This window comes from Anabrus simplex, chromosome 1, assembly GCF_040414725.1.
Source record: "Anabrus simplex isolate iqAnaSimp1 chromosome 1, ASM4041472v1, whole genome shotgun sequence".
Taxonomy (NCBI): domain Eukaryota; kingdom Metazoa; phylum Arthropoda; class Insecta; order Orthoptera; family Tettigoniidae; genus Anabrus; species Anabrus simplex.
Window position 1 is genome coordinate 1,638,366,349 of NC_090265.1, and position 14,552 is coordinate 1,638,380,900.

A 14,552-nucleotide genomic window follows, 5' to 3' on the forward strand; every position below is an offset into this window, starting at 1 on the left:
CAGACAACCAAAACTATCAGTGTGTGCTCCACAGGTACTGCGAGTGGACAACAACAAACTAAGTAACATTGATGATGAGACAGTGGACTTCTTTTCAAAACTTCATACCATAGCTCTGAATAATAATCCCTGGAGCTGCAACTGTGAACAACTATATCTGGTGCAATTCTTACATCGATATCCTCAAAAGGTGAGATTTGTATAGATGTACTTGGTACAGATTCACTACGAATATTCATTACTAGATTGTATTCTTATGGAGTAAGGAAACAACTGGTACCAGTGTATATTACTGTATAGTGCATAAAAACTAGGTAGAATCCACTAGTTCCTATTTCCTGATAAACAAGCAAACAAATTTGGAATCTGTCTCTTGGCACCGGCTAGAGCAAAATGTAGCATCCACAGATGTCTGCCTCCTGTATGGCTGTGGTTGAACAAAATCTAGTGATGTATGAGTGGTGCTAAGTAATGATGTTCAGACAGAGTACGAATGAATGAATGAATACTGATCTGCATTTAGGGCAGTCGCCCAGGTGGCAGATTCCCTATCTGTTGCTTTCCTAGCCTTTTCAAAAATGATTTCAAAGAAATTGGAAATTTATTGAACGTCTCCCTAGGTAAGTTATTCCTATCCCTAACTCCCCTTCCCATAAATGAGTATTTGCTCCAGTTTGTCCTCTTGAATTCCAACTTTATCTTCATATTGTGATCTTTCCTACTTTTATAAACGCCACTCAAACATTCGTCTACTAATGTCATTCCACGCCATCTCTCCGCTGACAGCTCGGAACATACCATTTAGTCGAGCAGCTCTTCTTCTTTCTCTCAATTCTTCCCAACCCAAACTTTGCAACATTTTTGTAACGCTACTCTTTTGTCGGAAATCACCCAGAACAAATCGAGCTGCTTTTCTTTGGATTTTCTCCAGTTCTTGAATCAGGTAATCCTGGTGAGGGTCCCATACACTGGAACCATACTCTAGTTGGGGTCTTACCAGAGACTTATATGCCCTCTCCTTTACATCCTTACTACAACCCCTAAACACCCTCATAACCATGTGCAGAGATCTGTACCCTTTATTTACAATAAATGCTGGAACATCCCTCGATTGATTCCTATTATATATAAGTCAAACATCAACACGGAAATGAAAGTTATAAATTATGAAACTGAGGGTTTTCAGTGATGGAAAAGTGGCAACAGCATTCACCTGGTATAAAATTGGGAAACCAAAAATGTATCTTCAGGGCCATTGATGATGTGGTTCGAGTTCCTAAATGAAAGCTCATGGCTACATGACCCCAACCGTGCAGCCAGCTTGCTTTGTTGCTCCCTCATCCCATATTATACTGTCATTGTGTTGAACTTATTAAGTTACCCCCTTCATGTTTCTATCTTTCTTGATTTGTTTACCGTCTCTTTTACATTAGCTGTGATATCTGTACAATTTAGCATTTCATTGCCTATTGCAGAGAACAGCGGGATCCAGAATTCTGCGTGGTGTGCAGAGATCCAAACGCCCTGTGATTCAGAATTACTGGCCACCGCAGTTCCCCCTCTATTCCTGTGCACCTTTGCTTCCCCATCTCTTCACATGGCAGGGAAGTCTCCTCGCCAGTCACAACTTTAGAGGACAGGTGTCATTACGAGAAGACCAAAATTATTGTTCATAAGTAGGGCCCGGATTTAAAAAAAATGCATATGCGCATATGCAATTGCATATTTTGACATATTTTGAGGGTTAGTGCATATTCTAGACGTAACAGCATATTCCGGTATATAATGTCCGAATTTAAGGATATTTACAAGAACTACTAAAATAAATCTGTTTTGTACATCCCTAGCTAGTTGCCTATTTTATGTGCATCCCTCGCTAGTTGGTATTTTCGACTGTCTGTGTAACGGCACTTTACTTTCACAACTGACAATGGCAACAGATAGCTTAGGTGTGGGTAGGCAGGCTGGACTTCCCTGAATTCCGTTCTCTACCACAGCAGATAATAATCTCAGGGGGCTGGGCACTTGGTCAGGACAGAAGTATCTTCAGTTCACTAGTTACGTTCCACTTTAATGCCCTGCATCTTATTTCTAAAAGTTTTAGTTTTTAAAAAATGCCTAAGGAAAAGAGCAGCAGAAGAGATTTACTAAATCAGTGGGTGTCGGGTAATAGGGACTATTCAACAGATGGTGCCATCGTGTACTGTCAAGTTTGCTCAAAGGAAGTGAAATGTGAAAAAAAATTTCAGCTTGAACAGCATTCAAAAATAACTGCACATATTAAAGCAAAGGAGGAGAAGAACAGCACACTACAACAACTACTTCTTACACAGGTAAAGCCCAAGTCCTGTAGTCTTAATACATTTTCAAATGATCTTTGTAGGGCTTTCGTATGCAGCAACATTCCATGGAAAAAAATTAAACAATCCAGTTCTGCGATCATTTCTCGAGAAATATTGCGTAAATAAAAAAATACCAGATGAATCAACTCTTAGGAAAAATTACCTACCTCCGCTATATGAATCTACCCTGGAATTGATCCGTTCTGATATCGGAAGGAACTGTGTCTGGATATCGGTGGATGAGACAACGGATTCGTGTGGCCGTTACATAGCAAATTTCGTGGTTGGTAAATTACATCCAGACGAACCCGGTAAGCCACATCTTCTTCCTTGTAAAGTACTAGAGAAAACCAACCATAGCACAATAGCAAGATTTGTAAATGATTCTCTGCGACTATTGTGGCCATCTGAAATTGAGACTAATTGTTGTAAAGTGCTTGTACTGCTCACAGATGCAGCTTCGTATATGTTGAAAGCAGCAAAGGCCCTCCAAGTATTTTATCCAAAACTCATTTTTTGCTAGGGGCTTTACGTCGCACCGACACAGATAGGTCTTATGGCGACGATGGGATAGGAAAGGCCTAGGAGTTGGAAGGAAGCGGCCGTGGCCTTAATTAAGGTACAGCCCCAGCATTTGCCTGGTGTGAAAATGGGAAACCACGGAAAACCATTTTCAGGGCTGCCGATAGTGGGATTCGAACCTACTATCTCCCGGATGCAAGCTCACAGCCGCGCGCCTCTACGCGCACGGCCAACTCGCCCGGTATATCCAAAACTCATACACGTAACCTGTTTAGCGCACGGATTACACCGCATTGCAGAAGAAATACGCGCACAGTTTCCAGCTGTTAACAATTTAATTGGATGTGGGAAGAAACTGTTTCTGAAAGCACCAGCTCGTGTCCAGCTCTACAAAGATTGTCTACCTGACGTTCCTTTGCCACCTGAACCTGTCCTGACTAGGTGGGGGACATGGTTATCTGCAGTATAATTTTATCAGGAACATTTTAATGAAGTGCAAGAAGTGGTTACAAAACTTGAAGATGAACATATTGCGTGTGTCCGTGATGCAAAAGGTGTGTTTGAAACCGCTACTGTTTATCAAGATGTGAATTTCATTCATGCACATTTTTCTAAACTTCCAAAAGCCATTGAAAACTTAGAATCTTCTGGTACTCCCCTCCATGAATTACTTGATCTCGTTGAAAAAGCTGCATCTTCGTTGAATTACGCTCCAGGCGAAATTGGAGAGAAGATTAAATGCAAGTTAGAAAAGGTGTTGAATTCGAACCCAGGACTGAAGAAGATTAAGTTATTAGTCAATTCTTGAGTGGAATTAGGGTGTCCTTGCCAGATGTATGCTCCGAAACGTCGGTGCCCATGTATAAGTACTGTCCAATTACGTCAGTTGATGTAGAACGATCATTTTCAGCCTATGAACTCATTTTGACGGACAACAGATATAGTCTGTCTCCAGAAAACATTGAAAGACTACTAGTTACCTATTGATGCTTCTTTTTGCAATAAATGATACCTGTAAATAGGTAAGTGAATAAAATTGCATGTTTTTAAGAGCATATTTCCTTATTTTCCGTGCATATATTGTAACTTTTTAGTGCATATTTGCATGCATATTTTCAGGTTTTTTAGTGCATATAAATCCGGGCCCTATTCATAAGATATTGTCAGTTATCAGTCAAACTGCGCGTCACATGAAGGGAAGTACTATGAAAGAACAACAAATAATTTGACGTCAAAATTAAGGTGGTTTGTAATTTTAAACTGTTTTGACACAGTTAACTCCTCAGTTTCTTTCTTTTGTACAAAGGGACAAAAATACTATCATTGTGCCATGTAGCATACAAAACAAATTGAATAATAGACTAAATACAATGTTTCTACATTGGCAAATGACATTATTTTCACACAACAAAAGTAGCGCACGTTTCCTAATATAAGCAATATAAATTGCAGTTTTCCTTCCTTTTGTGAGCAAAAAATTGTCACAAAATCGGGTGCAAATGAATGTATTGCAGACATGCATTAATAAATTCTCAAATTTTGATGCGAAATGCCTGCTCGCAACTTCAGTTTACTTAGTTTAAATGCTGAAAAGAATCGTTCACACACAAAGGTAGCCATAATTTATTAAATAATACCTTGACCCTTCCCGTATCTAGAACGAGTGGACTTACGATGGATTGACAAGATCAAGCGCTGCAGCTTACCTCCATCAGCAGTACATGCATACCTTCCCATCTATTGCCAGAGTAAGTCTGTCTTGCTTGCTCCAACTCCTTCCCCAGCGCTGTTCCACCCTCTCCATTGAGACTACTTTACATTGTGTCCACACCTGTGCTGATTTACACATTGTGGTTTGTTTTGGATGCCACCGAAATAGAACATCATGAAAATGTATTGCTTATACATGTCACCACAAAAGTAAAATTATAAAGAACTATTTTATTGTTTAAAAAAATAACAGTCTTAATTTTTTCAGGTCGAGTTTCTTGAAGAACTGAAGTGCGCTGAGAAACATGACACATTATTAATAAATCTATCCGAGGAGAAATTATGTTCTCCACTACACTGGGAAGTGGTAGTGGCATCAGGTATTGCCATTGCACTAGCTGCAACAATACTTGGGCTCCTTGCTGCGCTGTACCTTAACTACCAGCAGAGGATTCGGACCAAATTATATGCATGCAAGAGATGAACACAGTTTCCAACAGTCGTTCGACTTCTAATAATTCTGAACTTGAAGTATCAGTACATGATATAAACAGATATGACAAATGCATCAATGACTGTGCAGTTAGTGTCTCATTTTGTCCATGATGGAACTCCTGTGTGAATAAGTCATTGTTTCAGCTGATATGCAGTGATCTTCAGAAGAGTGCAGTGTTCTGAATGATTCAGAATCTAATGAAGGTTGCAGCAACAACAGGTGAAATAACATACTCTGTATGATATACAACTCTATTGTGGAAATTTAGGAAATGAATATAAGGGTAGCTCTCGGCAGTCAAGGAAATTGGGCAAAAGAAGACTGACCGCAGTATTATTAGAGTTTAAGTGAAAGATAATTTTAAATAGATAATATGTATATGTAAGTCTCTTACGAGCTTTGATGCAGTTAAAATGCACAATGACTAGTGTACATTTACATTACCACTGATTTTGACATCAGAGCCGATTTTCACCATTCAGAATCTACTTAGAACTATTTTTTAAATTTCTTGTTCATCTTATTTTACAATCACCATCTTATTTCAGGTAAAATTATCCTAATATTTATTCTTTGAATGCAGTTTAACTTACCGTACATAAAATTAGTGGTTTGTCCCATTGCAAATTTTTCATCCATGTACAGTAATTTCTAATGATATTAAATGACATTACACTTAAATGAAATTCAGTTCTGTTATTTCAAAATATGTGTGTCCTTTCTACATTATTTCTCCACTAATGTCTCAATAAATGGAGGAAAATATAAGAAAGCCATGGAAGGAATATTTTAAAACCTACCCCGACTGTTCGCCTATTCAAAAGGGTTGAACTGTCACTATCTCCATAGTCACACTACGTAAATGGTGGATTGGGAACATACCAAGCATGTTTTAAGCTTGAATACAATTTACAAACACAACAATTTATTTAATGAAGAAAAAAAAAAAGTATGCAAGGATATGGAAGCAAGTTCCTGCAAAATCAGCAGTAATTTATGATCATCTCCTGAACCTGAAATAATGCTGCTCATCATGTTTCATCAAAATCAAACAGAGCTAGCAAATATTCCTTGAAGAAGAAAATACGAAAGAATGCATTGTGCGAGAAAGTTTACAGTATGCATACTTTTTCCTAGCTCCCTTAGAGGTATGAGATAATCAAATACGGTGTACACTAAGGAAAGAAGTTAATCTTTTTGAACTCAGACTATGATTGCTCAGCTACTCATCTCCAGCATATAAAAATTTTTAAGTTACAGCAGCATGTGCAAAATTTGCTGGGGAACATTATTTTGATAGTTCCACGGCCCTAGTATTTGTCTGGTAAAAAAAAAATGGACAAGCATCTTCAGGGCTGCCAACAATGGCACTTGAATCCTCAATGCATGTTTACAGCTACGCATGGCCATGCCACTCAGTAAAATTCAGAAAAGACAAAGATAACATTTCACTATGATTCCAGAAGATTAATAGGATAAATCCAAAGATAAGTCATAAGAAAATTCATTACAGACATAAAATGAAACACTAGTTAACAACACACTGCATGCTCAGATTTGTTTTCAAGGAGAAACCTGACAGATGAGATAAAATGGACGTACATTCATGCATTCGTTTTTAAAAATATGAAGCTAGTGAAGTTGCAGTCCAATATCAAAAGCCTCCTTCCACTCCAAATACATACAGTAATAATGAATTTGGTAATCTGCATGTACGAATGTAAATATGTCAGGTCTTCCCCCTCCTGATATATTTTCTCATCTGTCTTTCTCCTTGCAAATTCCTCATGCAATCAAGTAAATTAGTCTTCACTCACGAAAAGGATAGCTGGCTGCCCAATCTCCTCCTCAGGTATGCATTTTAATCTTATTTCAGCATCAAACAGCACTATGGAGATAAAGGAAAATAGCTTTAGTCTTAAGACTAATTAAACCAAAATATCTATACTAAACTAATATTAAGAAGAGAAAATTCACAAGTTTTTATATGTACGGATGGTAATGTCAGGAACCACACAGCCAATTTCAGTTATTCTTTCAACAATATAAAGCTAATTTCTTCTTCATTATTACACACTACTTATATTTGTATTACCTTGGGGGGGGTGGGGGGGGGTGAGCAGTTTTTTAAAAAAGTACAAAAAGTCGAACTGTGCATCTAGGACCCTTAAAAGAGAATTCGCTGCCTAAACTGTTCATCCTATTAAAAATTAAATGTGTTTAGTATCAGGGTTGGGTGGTTTAAATCCCAAGTGATTTTTAAAATAAGCCATCTTGATTGTTTTATTGACATTTAATTCTAATTACTGCTGGAACTTTACTTATGTTTCTGTAAAATTAGCCTAATTAAATTATTCAATTAACCTAATGAGTAATGAATTATACCCTAGGAAATTCTATAGCAAATGAGTATTCCTATTCCAAGAGATGCCCCTTCGAAATCAGTAATGGGTAATTCTCATTCCAAGGATAATCCTCTTCCAAATGCTGGTGCAGGCTGTGAAGCAATGAGCTTGAGCAGTTTATGAAGTTTAGTGGCAGAGTGCAGATGTGTTACTTACTGGGTTTTGGATCCCAAGTATTTTAAGCTCAACAATTCAATATGATTGGTAGGAAATGTGAAGTAGTTTGGCTTTCATTTGATGGAGTTAAAAAAAAAGGAATCAAGAAAGAGTGCAAGGACCAAATCCAAATTGTTACAAAGTAGAAGCCTAAGTCATAAGAATGAAAATTCATTTAGTAAAATGTGCACACATGAAAGTTGAACACAATGAAGGTGTTGGAGATAAGATATTTAATTAGTTTTCAGTTTTTGTTTTAAGAATACACAGAAAGTAGCTGTAGCACCCAGTTCTGCTCTGGTACTGATTTTGAGGTTTACTTTTAGGATTTGCACTACCTGTTTGAAGTGAATTTTTGTAATTTCTTGATGATGATTGTTGTTTAAAGGGGCCTAACAGTTAGGTCATCTGCCCCTAATGGTACAAGGTAAACAAAATGAAAATTAGAACTGCAAAATGTAAACAATGACTAGATTCTAAAACGAATGACAATGAAAAAAAAAATGATTGTGAAAAAAACCCCCAATGGATCTTATTCACAATGCCTTAGTACTGGGATGATACTTATCAAAAGGGGTCCAAAATCAAGGTCACCAGCCCCTCATAACAGTACTAATCACTGGTAAAGTAGAACCATGGTGTTCCTTCTATAGTGGTACTAATCACAGGTAACGTAGGCTTATGGTGCTTCTCGCATGGTGGTACTAATCATAGGCAATGTAGACTCATGGCGTATCACACATTATGGTAACGCCAACAGGCAACAGAAACCTGTGGTGTTCCTCATTTAATGGTATTACTCTCACAAACAATGGCACCACTCACAGGTAACAAAAACCTATGGTGTTTCGCACATATGGGTACTACTCACAAGCAATGCACAGAACTATGGTGTTCCCCACGTAGTGGGACTAATCATGGGCACTGGTATTCCCGTGGAATCCCTCACTTAGTGGAACTAATCACAGGCCACATATACTCATGGTGCCGCTCACATAGTACTACTAATTATAGGCAATGTAGACCCACGGCGTATCACACATTATGGTAACGCCCACAGGCAACACAAACCTGTGATGTTCCTCACTGAATGGTATTACTCTCAGGCAATGCAGACCCACAGTTTTCAACAAAGTGGTACTTATCACGGGCACCAGTCAAACCTGTCGCTTTTCTCGCACTGGTGCCAACCACAGGCAACGTAGACCCATGGTGTTCCTTATAAGTGGTACCACACATAGGTAACAAAGACCCATTCTGAACACATTGGAACCAACCGGTAGAATGCACACGATGACACTTATCACAAACAATGCCCAGACCCATAGTGTTTCTCGCATAATGGTACTGCTTCTATGTAATGTAGACCCATGGTTTTACTCACAAGATGGTACTAGTCGCAAGTAATGTCTATCATGGTGTTCCACACGTAATGGTACCAATCACAAGTAATCACATGGTTCTAATATCATCCACTGGTCACCCCTTTTAGTCGCCTCTTATGACAGATAGGGGATACTGTGGGTGTATTCTTCACTTGCGTCCCCCACACACAGGTGTGTGTGTGTGTGTGTGTAATTTCTTTATCGTGACGTCGAATGATAGTTTACAAACTCTTTTGTAGATTTAGAAATATTGATAAGTGTATAATGTTAAGTTTTAATTTGAGATTTTTAGTTTCACGTCAAAGTATTTCCTTGTGGCACACCAGATAGTCTGGGAAATAATTGATCCTTTCAAGCAACTAATAAAAGTTATAACTGTATGCATTTACGCGTCACGCTATAGATATGATATGCATAATTCCAACTGTCACTGGGACTGTCACCAATCAGCCTAGGGACACCGAAAACTACGGAATCAGCATTCTTCTCTCATTTTGGATATTTTCTTTATCATCCCTTCTAAAACACTCATGCTGACGGAGGCTGAACTTTGACTTAAAACAACATCCAGAGTGTCACAGTTTATCTTAGCGACCCTGAAAACTATGAATTCAACACTAATATGAGTCTTTTTTATTACTTTTACATGTCTTCCCCTCCCCTAGGAGTGCTATGGACATCTTACCCCTACAGTAATTTTTCAAGATAATAAGTCGTATGTGTACCAAGTTTAGTTGAGAGTTATGCTGGAATATACAAACATTCATCGGACATTTTCTTTTGCACCCCTTATCACTCCCGTGCTGATGGGACTGAACATGGACTTAAATGACATCTGGAGTATCACAATTCACCTCAGCGACCTACTATTGGTTGTTTTCTAATATCTATATATATAAAATAACTTGTCCTGACTGACTGACTGACTGACTGACTGACTGACTGACTCATCATCGCCGAGCCAAAACTACTGGACATAAAGAAATGAAATTTTGGGCATAGATTCATATTAAGATGTAGGTGCTCGCTAAGAGAGGAGTTTTGGATATTCCTTCGCTAAGGGGGTGAAAAGGGGGTTGAAATTTTAAAATGAGTGTATATATCTCAAAACTTTTAAAGTTTACAGATGTAAAAATTGGTATTTAGAATCTTCATTAAAAATAAAAAAACACATACTTTTTTGTTTTCGGAAAATCCCAATAGGAGGGGTGAAAAACGGTGAAAAAGGGGCTGAATGCCTTTAATCAGGATACCGGTACTTATATATCAGAAACTGAAGATATTACAGACCTGAAAATTGGTACTTTTGATCTCTTTTAAAAATAAAGAAACATATTTTTTTGTTTTTGGAAAATCCAATTAATGGGAGGGTGAAAAGGGGGGTGAATTTTTAAAATGAGTGCATCTATATCTCAAAACTTTTAAAGTTTACAGATGTAAAAATTGGTATTTAGAATCTTCATTAAAAATAAGGAAACAAGTATATTTTAGTTTTCGGAAAATCCCAATAGGAGGGGTGAAAAGGGGTGAAAAATGGGTTGAATGCCTTTCATCTTATATCTCAGAAACTGAGAAACTGAAGATATTACAGACCTGACAATTAGTGTCTGGGAACTCCTTTAAAAATAAAGAAACACATATTTTTTTTGTTTTTGGAAAATCCAATTAATGGGGGGGGGGGGTGAAAAGGTGGTGAATTTTTAAAATGAGTGTATATATCTCAATACTTTTAAAGTTTATAAATGTAAAAATTGGTATTTAGAATCTCCTTTAAAAATAAAGAAACATGTATTTTTTGTTTTCGGAAAATCCCAATGGGAAGGGTGGAAAAGGGTGAAAAAGGGGTTGAATGCCTTTAATGAGGCTACTTATATTTCAGAACCTGAAGATATTACAGACCTGAAAATTGGTATTTGGGATCTACTTTAAAAATAAAGAAGCAGGCATTTTTTCGTTTATGGAAAATCCAAATAATGGGGGAGGGGGGGTGAAAAGGGGGATGCATTTTTAAAACGAGTGAGTCTACATCTTAAAACTTTAATAGTTTACAGATGTAAAAATTGGTATTTAGAAAATCCTTTAAAAATACAGGAACACGTATTTTTTGTTTTCTGTAAATCCCAATAGGAGGGGTGTAAAAGGGTTGAATGCCTTTAATGAGGATACATATATCGCAAACTGCTGAAGATATTAAGGAACTGAAAATTTGTATATGGGATCTCCTTTAAAAATAAAGAAACACGTATTTTTTGTTTTTGGAAAATCCAATTAATGGCGGTTAAACAGGAGTGACAAATTGGGGTGAATTTTTCGAAAGACTATATCTACAGAATATCTGAGAAACGTAAAATGTTACAGACGTGGTATTTGGAATTTACTGTAAATGTAAAGAAACATAGGTGATTTGTTTTTGGAAACTCCCCTTAAGGGGAAAGGGGTGAAATTTTAAAATGAGAATTTCTACAGTATATATCAAAAAACTTAACATGTTACAGAAGTAAAAAATGGTATTTTTTAAATCTCTATTAAAAATAAAGAAATGTGTATTTTTAGTTTTCGGAAATACCACTTGGGTGGGGTGGGGGTAAAAGTGACTGAAAATGGTGTTGATTTCTTTTAATTAGGCTACTGATATCTAAAAAATTAAGATGTTACAGACGTGAATTTGATATTTGGATCTGCTTTAAAAGTAAAGAAATACGTATTTTCGGAAAATCCAATGAAGGGGGGGGGGGGGGGGGCTGAAAGAATTGAAAAATTAATTGACTTAATTGTATGAGAATACATACATCTAATAAAAATAAAGTGGTAATAGACATGAACATTTGTGTTTGGAATCTCCTTTAAACATAAAGAAACATACATTCTTTTAATTTTTTTTTGGGGGGGGGGCGTATATAAACTTAACGGCGGTGGGGTGTAAAAGGAGGCGAGACCAATTGATTTTACTGTTCTTAATGTACTTATCAGGAGCCTCCATTGCTCAGGCAGCCTCTCGCAGTTGGGTTCCGTGGTTTAAATCCCGGTCACTCCATGTGACATTCATGCTGGACAAAGCGGAGGCGGGAGAGGTTTTTCTCCGGATACTCCGGTTTTCCCTGTCATCATTCATTCCAGCAACACTGTCAATATTTCATTTCTTTGTCATTCATCGATCATTGCCCCAGAGGAGTGCTTCGGCAGCTGGCACAATTCCTATTGTCACCGCTAGATGGGGCTTTATTCATTCCATTCCTGACCCTGTCAAAGTCGAATGACTGGAAACAGGCTGGAGATTTTCGATGTACTTATTCTGATCATAAACCAATCAATTTTAATTTTTCCTGGGTTCGATTTCAACAGCCATCTTTTCCTTCAGAGAACGTTCTTACATTACAGTAGACTCTCCTGGCATATAAATAAAAATGTAAACACATTTGAAATAAACTATAGGAATGAGATTGACCGTCCAATTGTTCACCTCTATAATAAGGTCAATAATGCACGGAAGTATGTAATTTGTATCGCTAGAAATCCCGCACACTTGCCTAAGCGCGACAATGGTGCTGGTAACATTGTCAACAATGACAATGGCAGCAGATGTAATTTACCGCCAAATAGCGGTCTTGCATCTTGCTGTGGGGTCCGGAACATATAATAATAATAATAATAATAATAATAATAATAATAATAATAATAATAATAATAATAATAATATTAATAATAATAATAATAATAATAATAATAATAATAATAATAATAATAATAATAATAATAATAATAATAATGTTCTGGACCGTCGTCAAATTTTGTGGACCGCGCTGGAAATGGGTCCTGGCCAGGTAATGACTAGAATACAGTCCGGCCGCGGGTTTAGTACCACCAAAGCACCCAAGATGACACCACGCCGGATCTCCCTCAGGATTTGATCCAAACTAAAAGTGCTTATAGGAAAAGATGGCAAAGATTTAGGGACCCAACTGACCGCGTGGAATACCTGGACCTAGCCCGGGAAGTATGAAATCGATTGCTGGAAAGAAAGATTGAAAAATGTGAGGAACTTTGCTGTAATCTCTCAGAAAACGAGTCAGATCGCGAATTTTGGCGGATTCTCTCAGAAAACGAGTCAGATCAAGAATTTCAGAGGATTATATATAAAACGTTAAGCATTCAATTATAAATTTAAGTATAATACCATAGCGAAGCACGGGTATCTTGCTAGTTATTGTATAGATATAGTTCAAAGAATTAAATCTCCAATAAAATGCCTATGTAATTTCCAATCAAATCAATATTGATCTGCATTTAGGGCAGTCGCCCAGGTGGCAGATTCCCTATCTGTTGTTTTCCTAGCCTTTTCTTAAATGATTTCAATGACGTTGGAAATTTATTGAACATCTCCCTTGTAAGTTATTCCAGTCCCTAACTCCCCTTCCCATAAATTAATATTTGCCCCAATTTGTCCTCTTGTATTCCAACTTTATCTTCATATTGTGATCTTTCCTACTTTTAAAGACGCCACTCAAACTTATTTGTCTACTAATGTCATTCCACGCCATTTCTCTGCTGACAGCTCAGAACATGCTATTCATACTAGGCAAAACATGTACCAGTTTTAGTTAATAGATCAATGTAAACCATCCAAGACAATGACTTATTGTATTGATTAGGTGGTCAATTTAATAAATAACTTACTGTTATTATTCTAATCAAATATCATCAACATGGATCAAAAATGATATTTATTACATGCAATACATGCCACTCAGTCGAGCAGCTCGTCTTTCTCCCAGTTCTTCCCAGCCCAAACTTTGCAACATTTTTGTAACGCTACTCTTTTGTCGGAAATCACCCAGAACAAATCGAGCTGCTTTTCTTTGGATTTTCTCCAGTTCTTGAATCAGGTAATCCTGGTGAGGGTTCCACACACTGGAACCATACTCTAGTTGGGGTCTTACCAGAGACTTACAAGCCCTCTCCTTTACATCCTTACTACAACCCCTAAACACCCTCATAATCATGTGCAGAGATCTTCATCTTTTATTTACAATCCCATTTATGTGACTACCCCAATGAAGATCTTTCCTTATATTAACACCCAGATACTTACAATGATTCCCAAAAGAAACTTTTACCCCCATCAATGCAGTAATTAAATTTCAGAGGAATTTTCCTATTTGTGAAACTCACAACCTGACTTTTAACCCCGTTTATCATCAATCCATTGCCTACTGTCCATCTTACAACATTATAGGTCATTTTGCAGTTGCTCACAATCTTGTAACTTATTTATTACTCTACAGAGAATAACACCATCCGCAAAAAGCCTTACCTCTGATTCCACTCCTTTACCCATATCATAATTATATATATATAAGAAAACAAAGGTCCAATAATACTGCCTTGTGGAATTCCCCTCTTATAGTGGTATTAAAACAATGTGCGTGTTCTGACAGTTCGCAGCACGTGGCGCCAAGCAAAGAAGAGGGAGCGCTGTGTTGCCACATAATCCGGCAGGAGTTACTATATCACAATTAACACCTCTTGTTCTGCGCTA

The 14,552-nt window shown here is 37.3% G+C and overlaps 2 protein-coding genes across 2 annotated transcripts in view; one reads left to right on the forward strand and one right to left on the reverse strand.

Moving 5' to 3' along the window:
* Window positions 1-5,819, forward strand: part of Tl (toll like receptor) — a 94,311-nt gene extending 88,492 nt beyond the window's left edge. The window contains exons 11-12 of the mRNA XM_067138346.2: window positions 35-190; window positions 4,843-5,819. Of these exons, the coding sequence (XP_066994447.2) occupies window positions 35-190; window positions 4,843-5,058 (372 nt within the window). The 3' untranslated portion in view covers window positions 5,059-5,819. The remainder of the gene's footprint in view (window positions 1-34; window positions 191-4,842) is intronic.
* LOC136863280 (cation-independent mannose-6-phosphate receptor) overlaps window positions 1-14,552 on the reverse strand; it is a 645,945-nt gene that overhangs the window by 408,683 nt on the left and 222,710 nt on the right. The window contains exon 15 of the mRNA XM_068225646.1: window positions 6,888-6,958. Within this exon, the coding sequence (XP_068081747.1) occupies window positions 6,888-6,958 (71 nt within the window). The remainder of the gene's footprint in view (window positions 1-6,887; window positions 6,959-14,552) is intronic.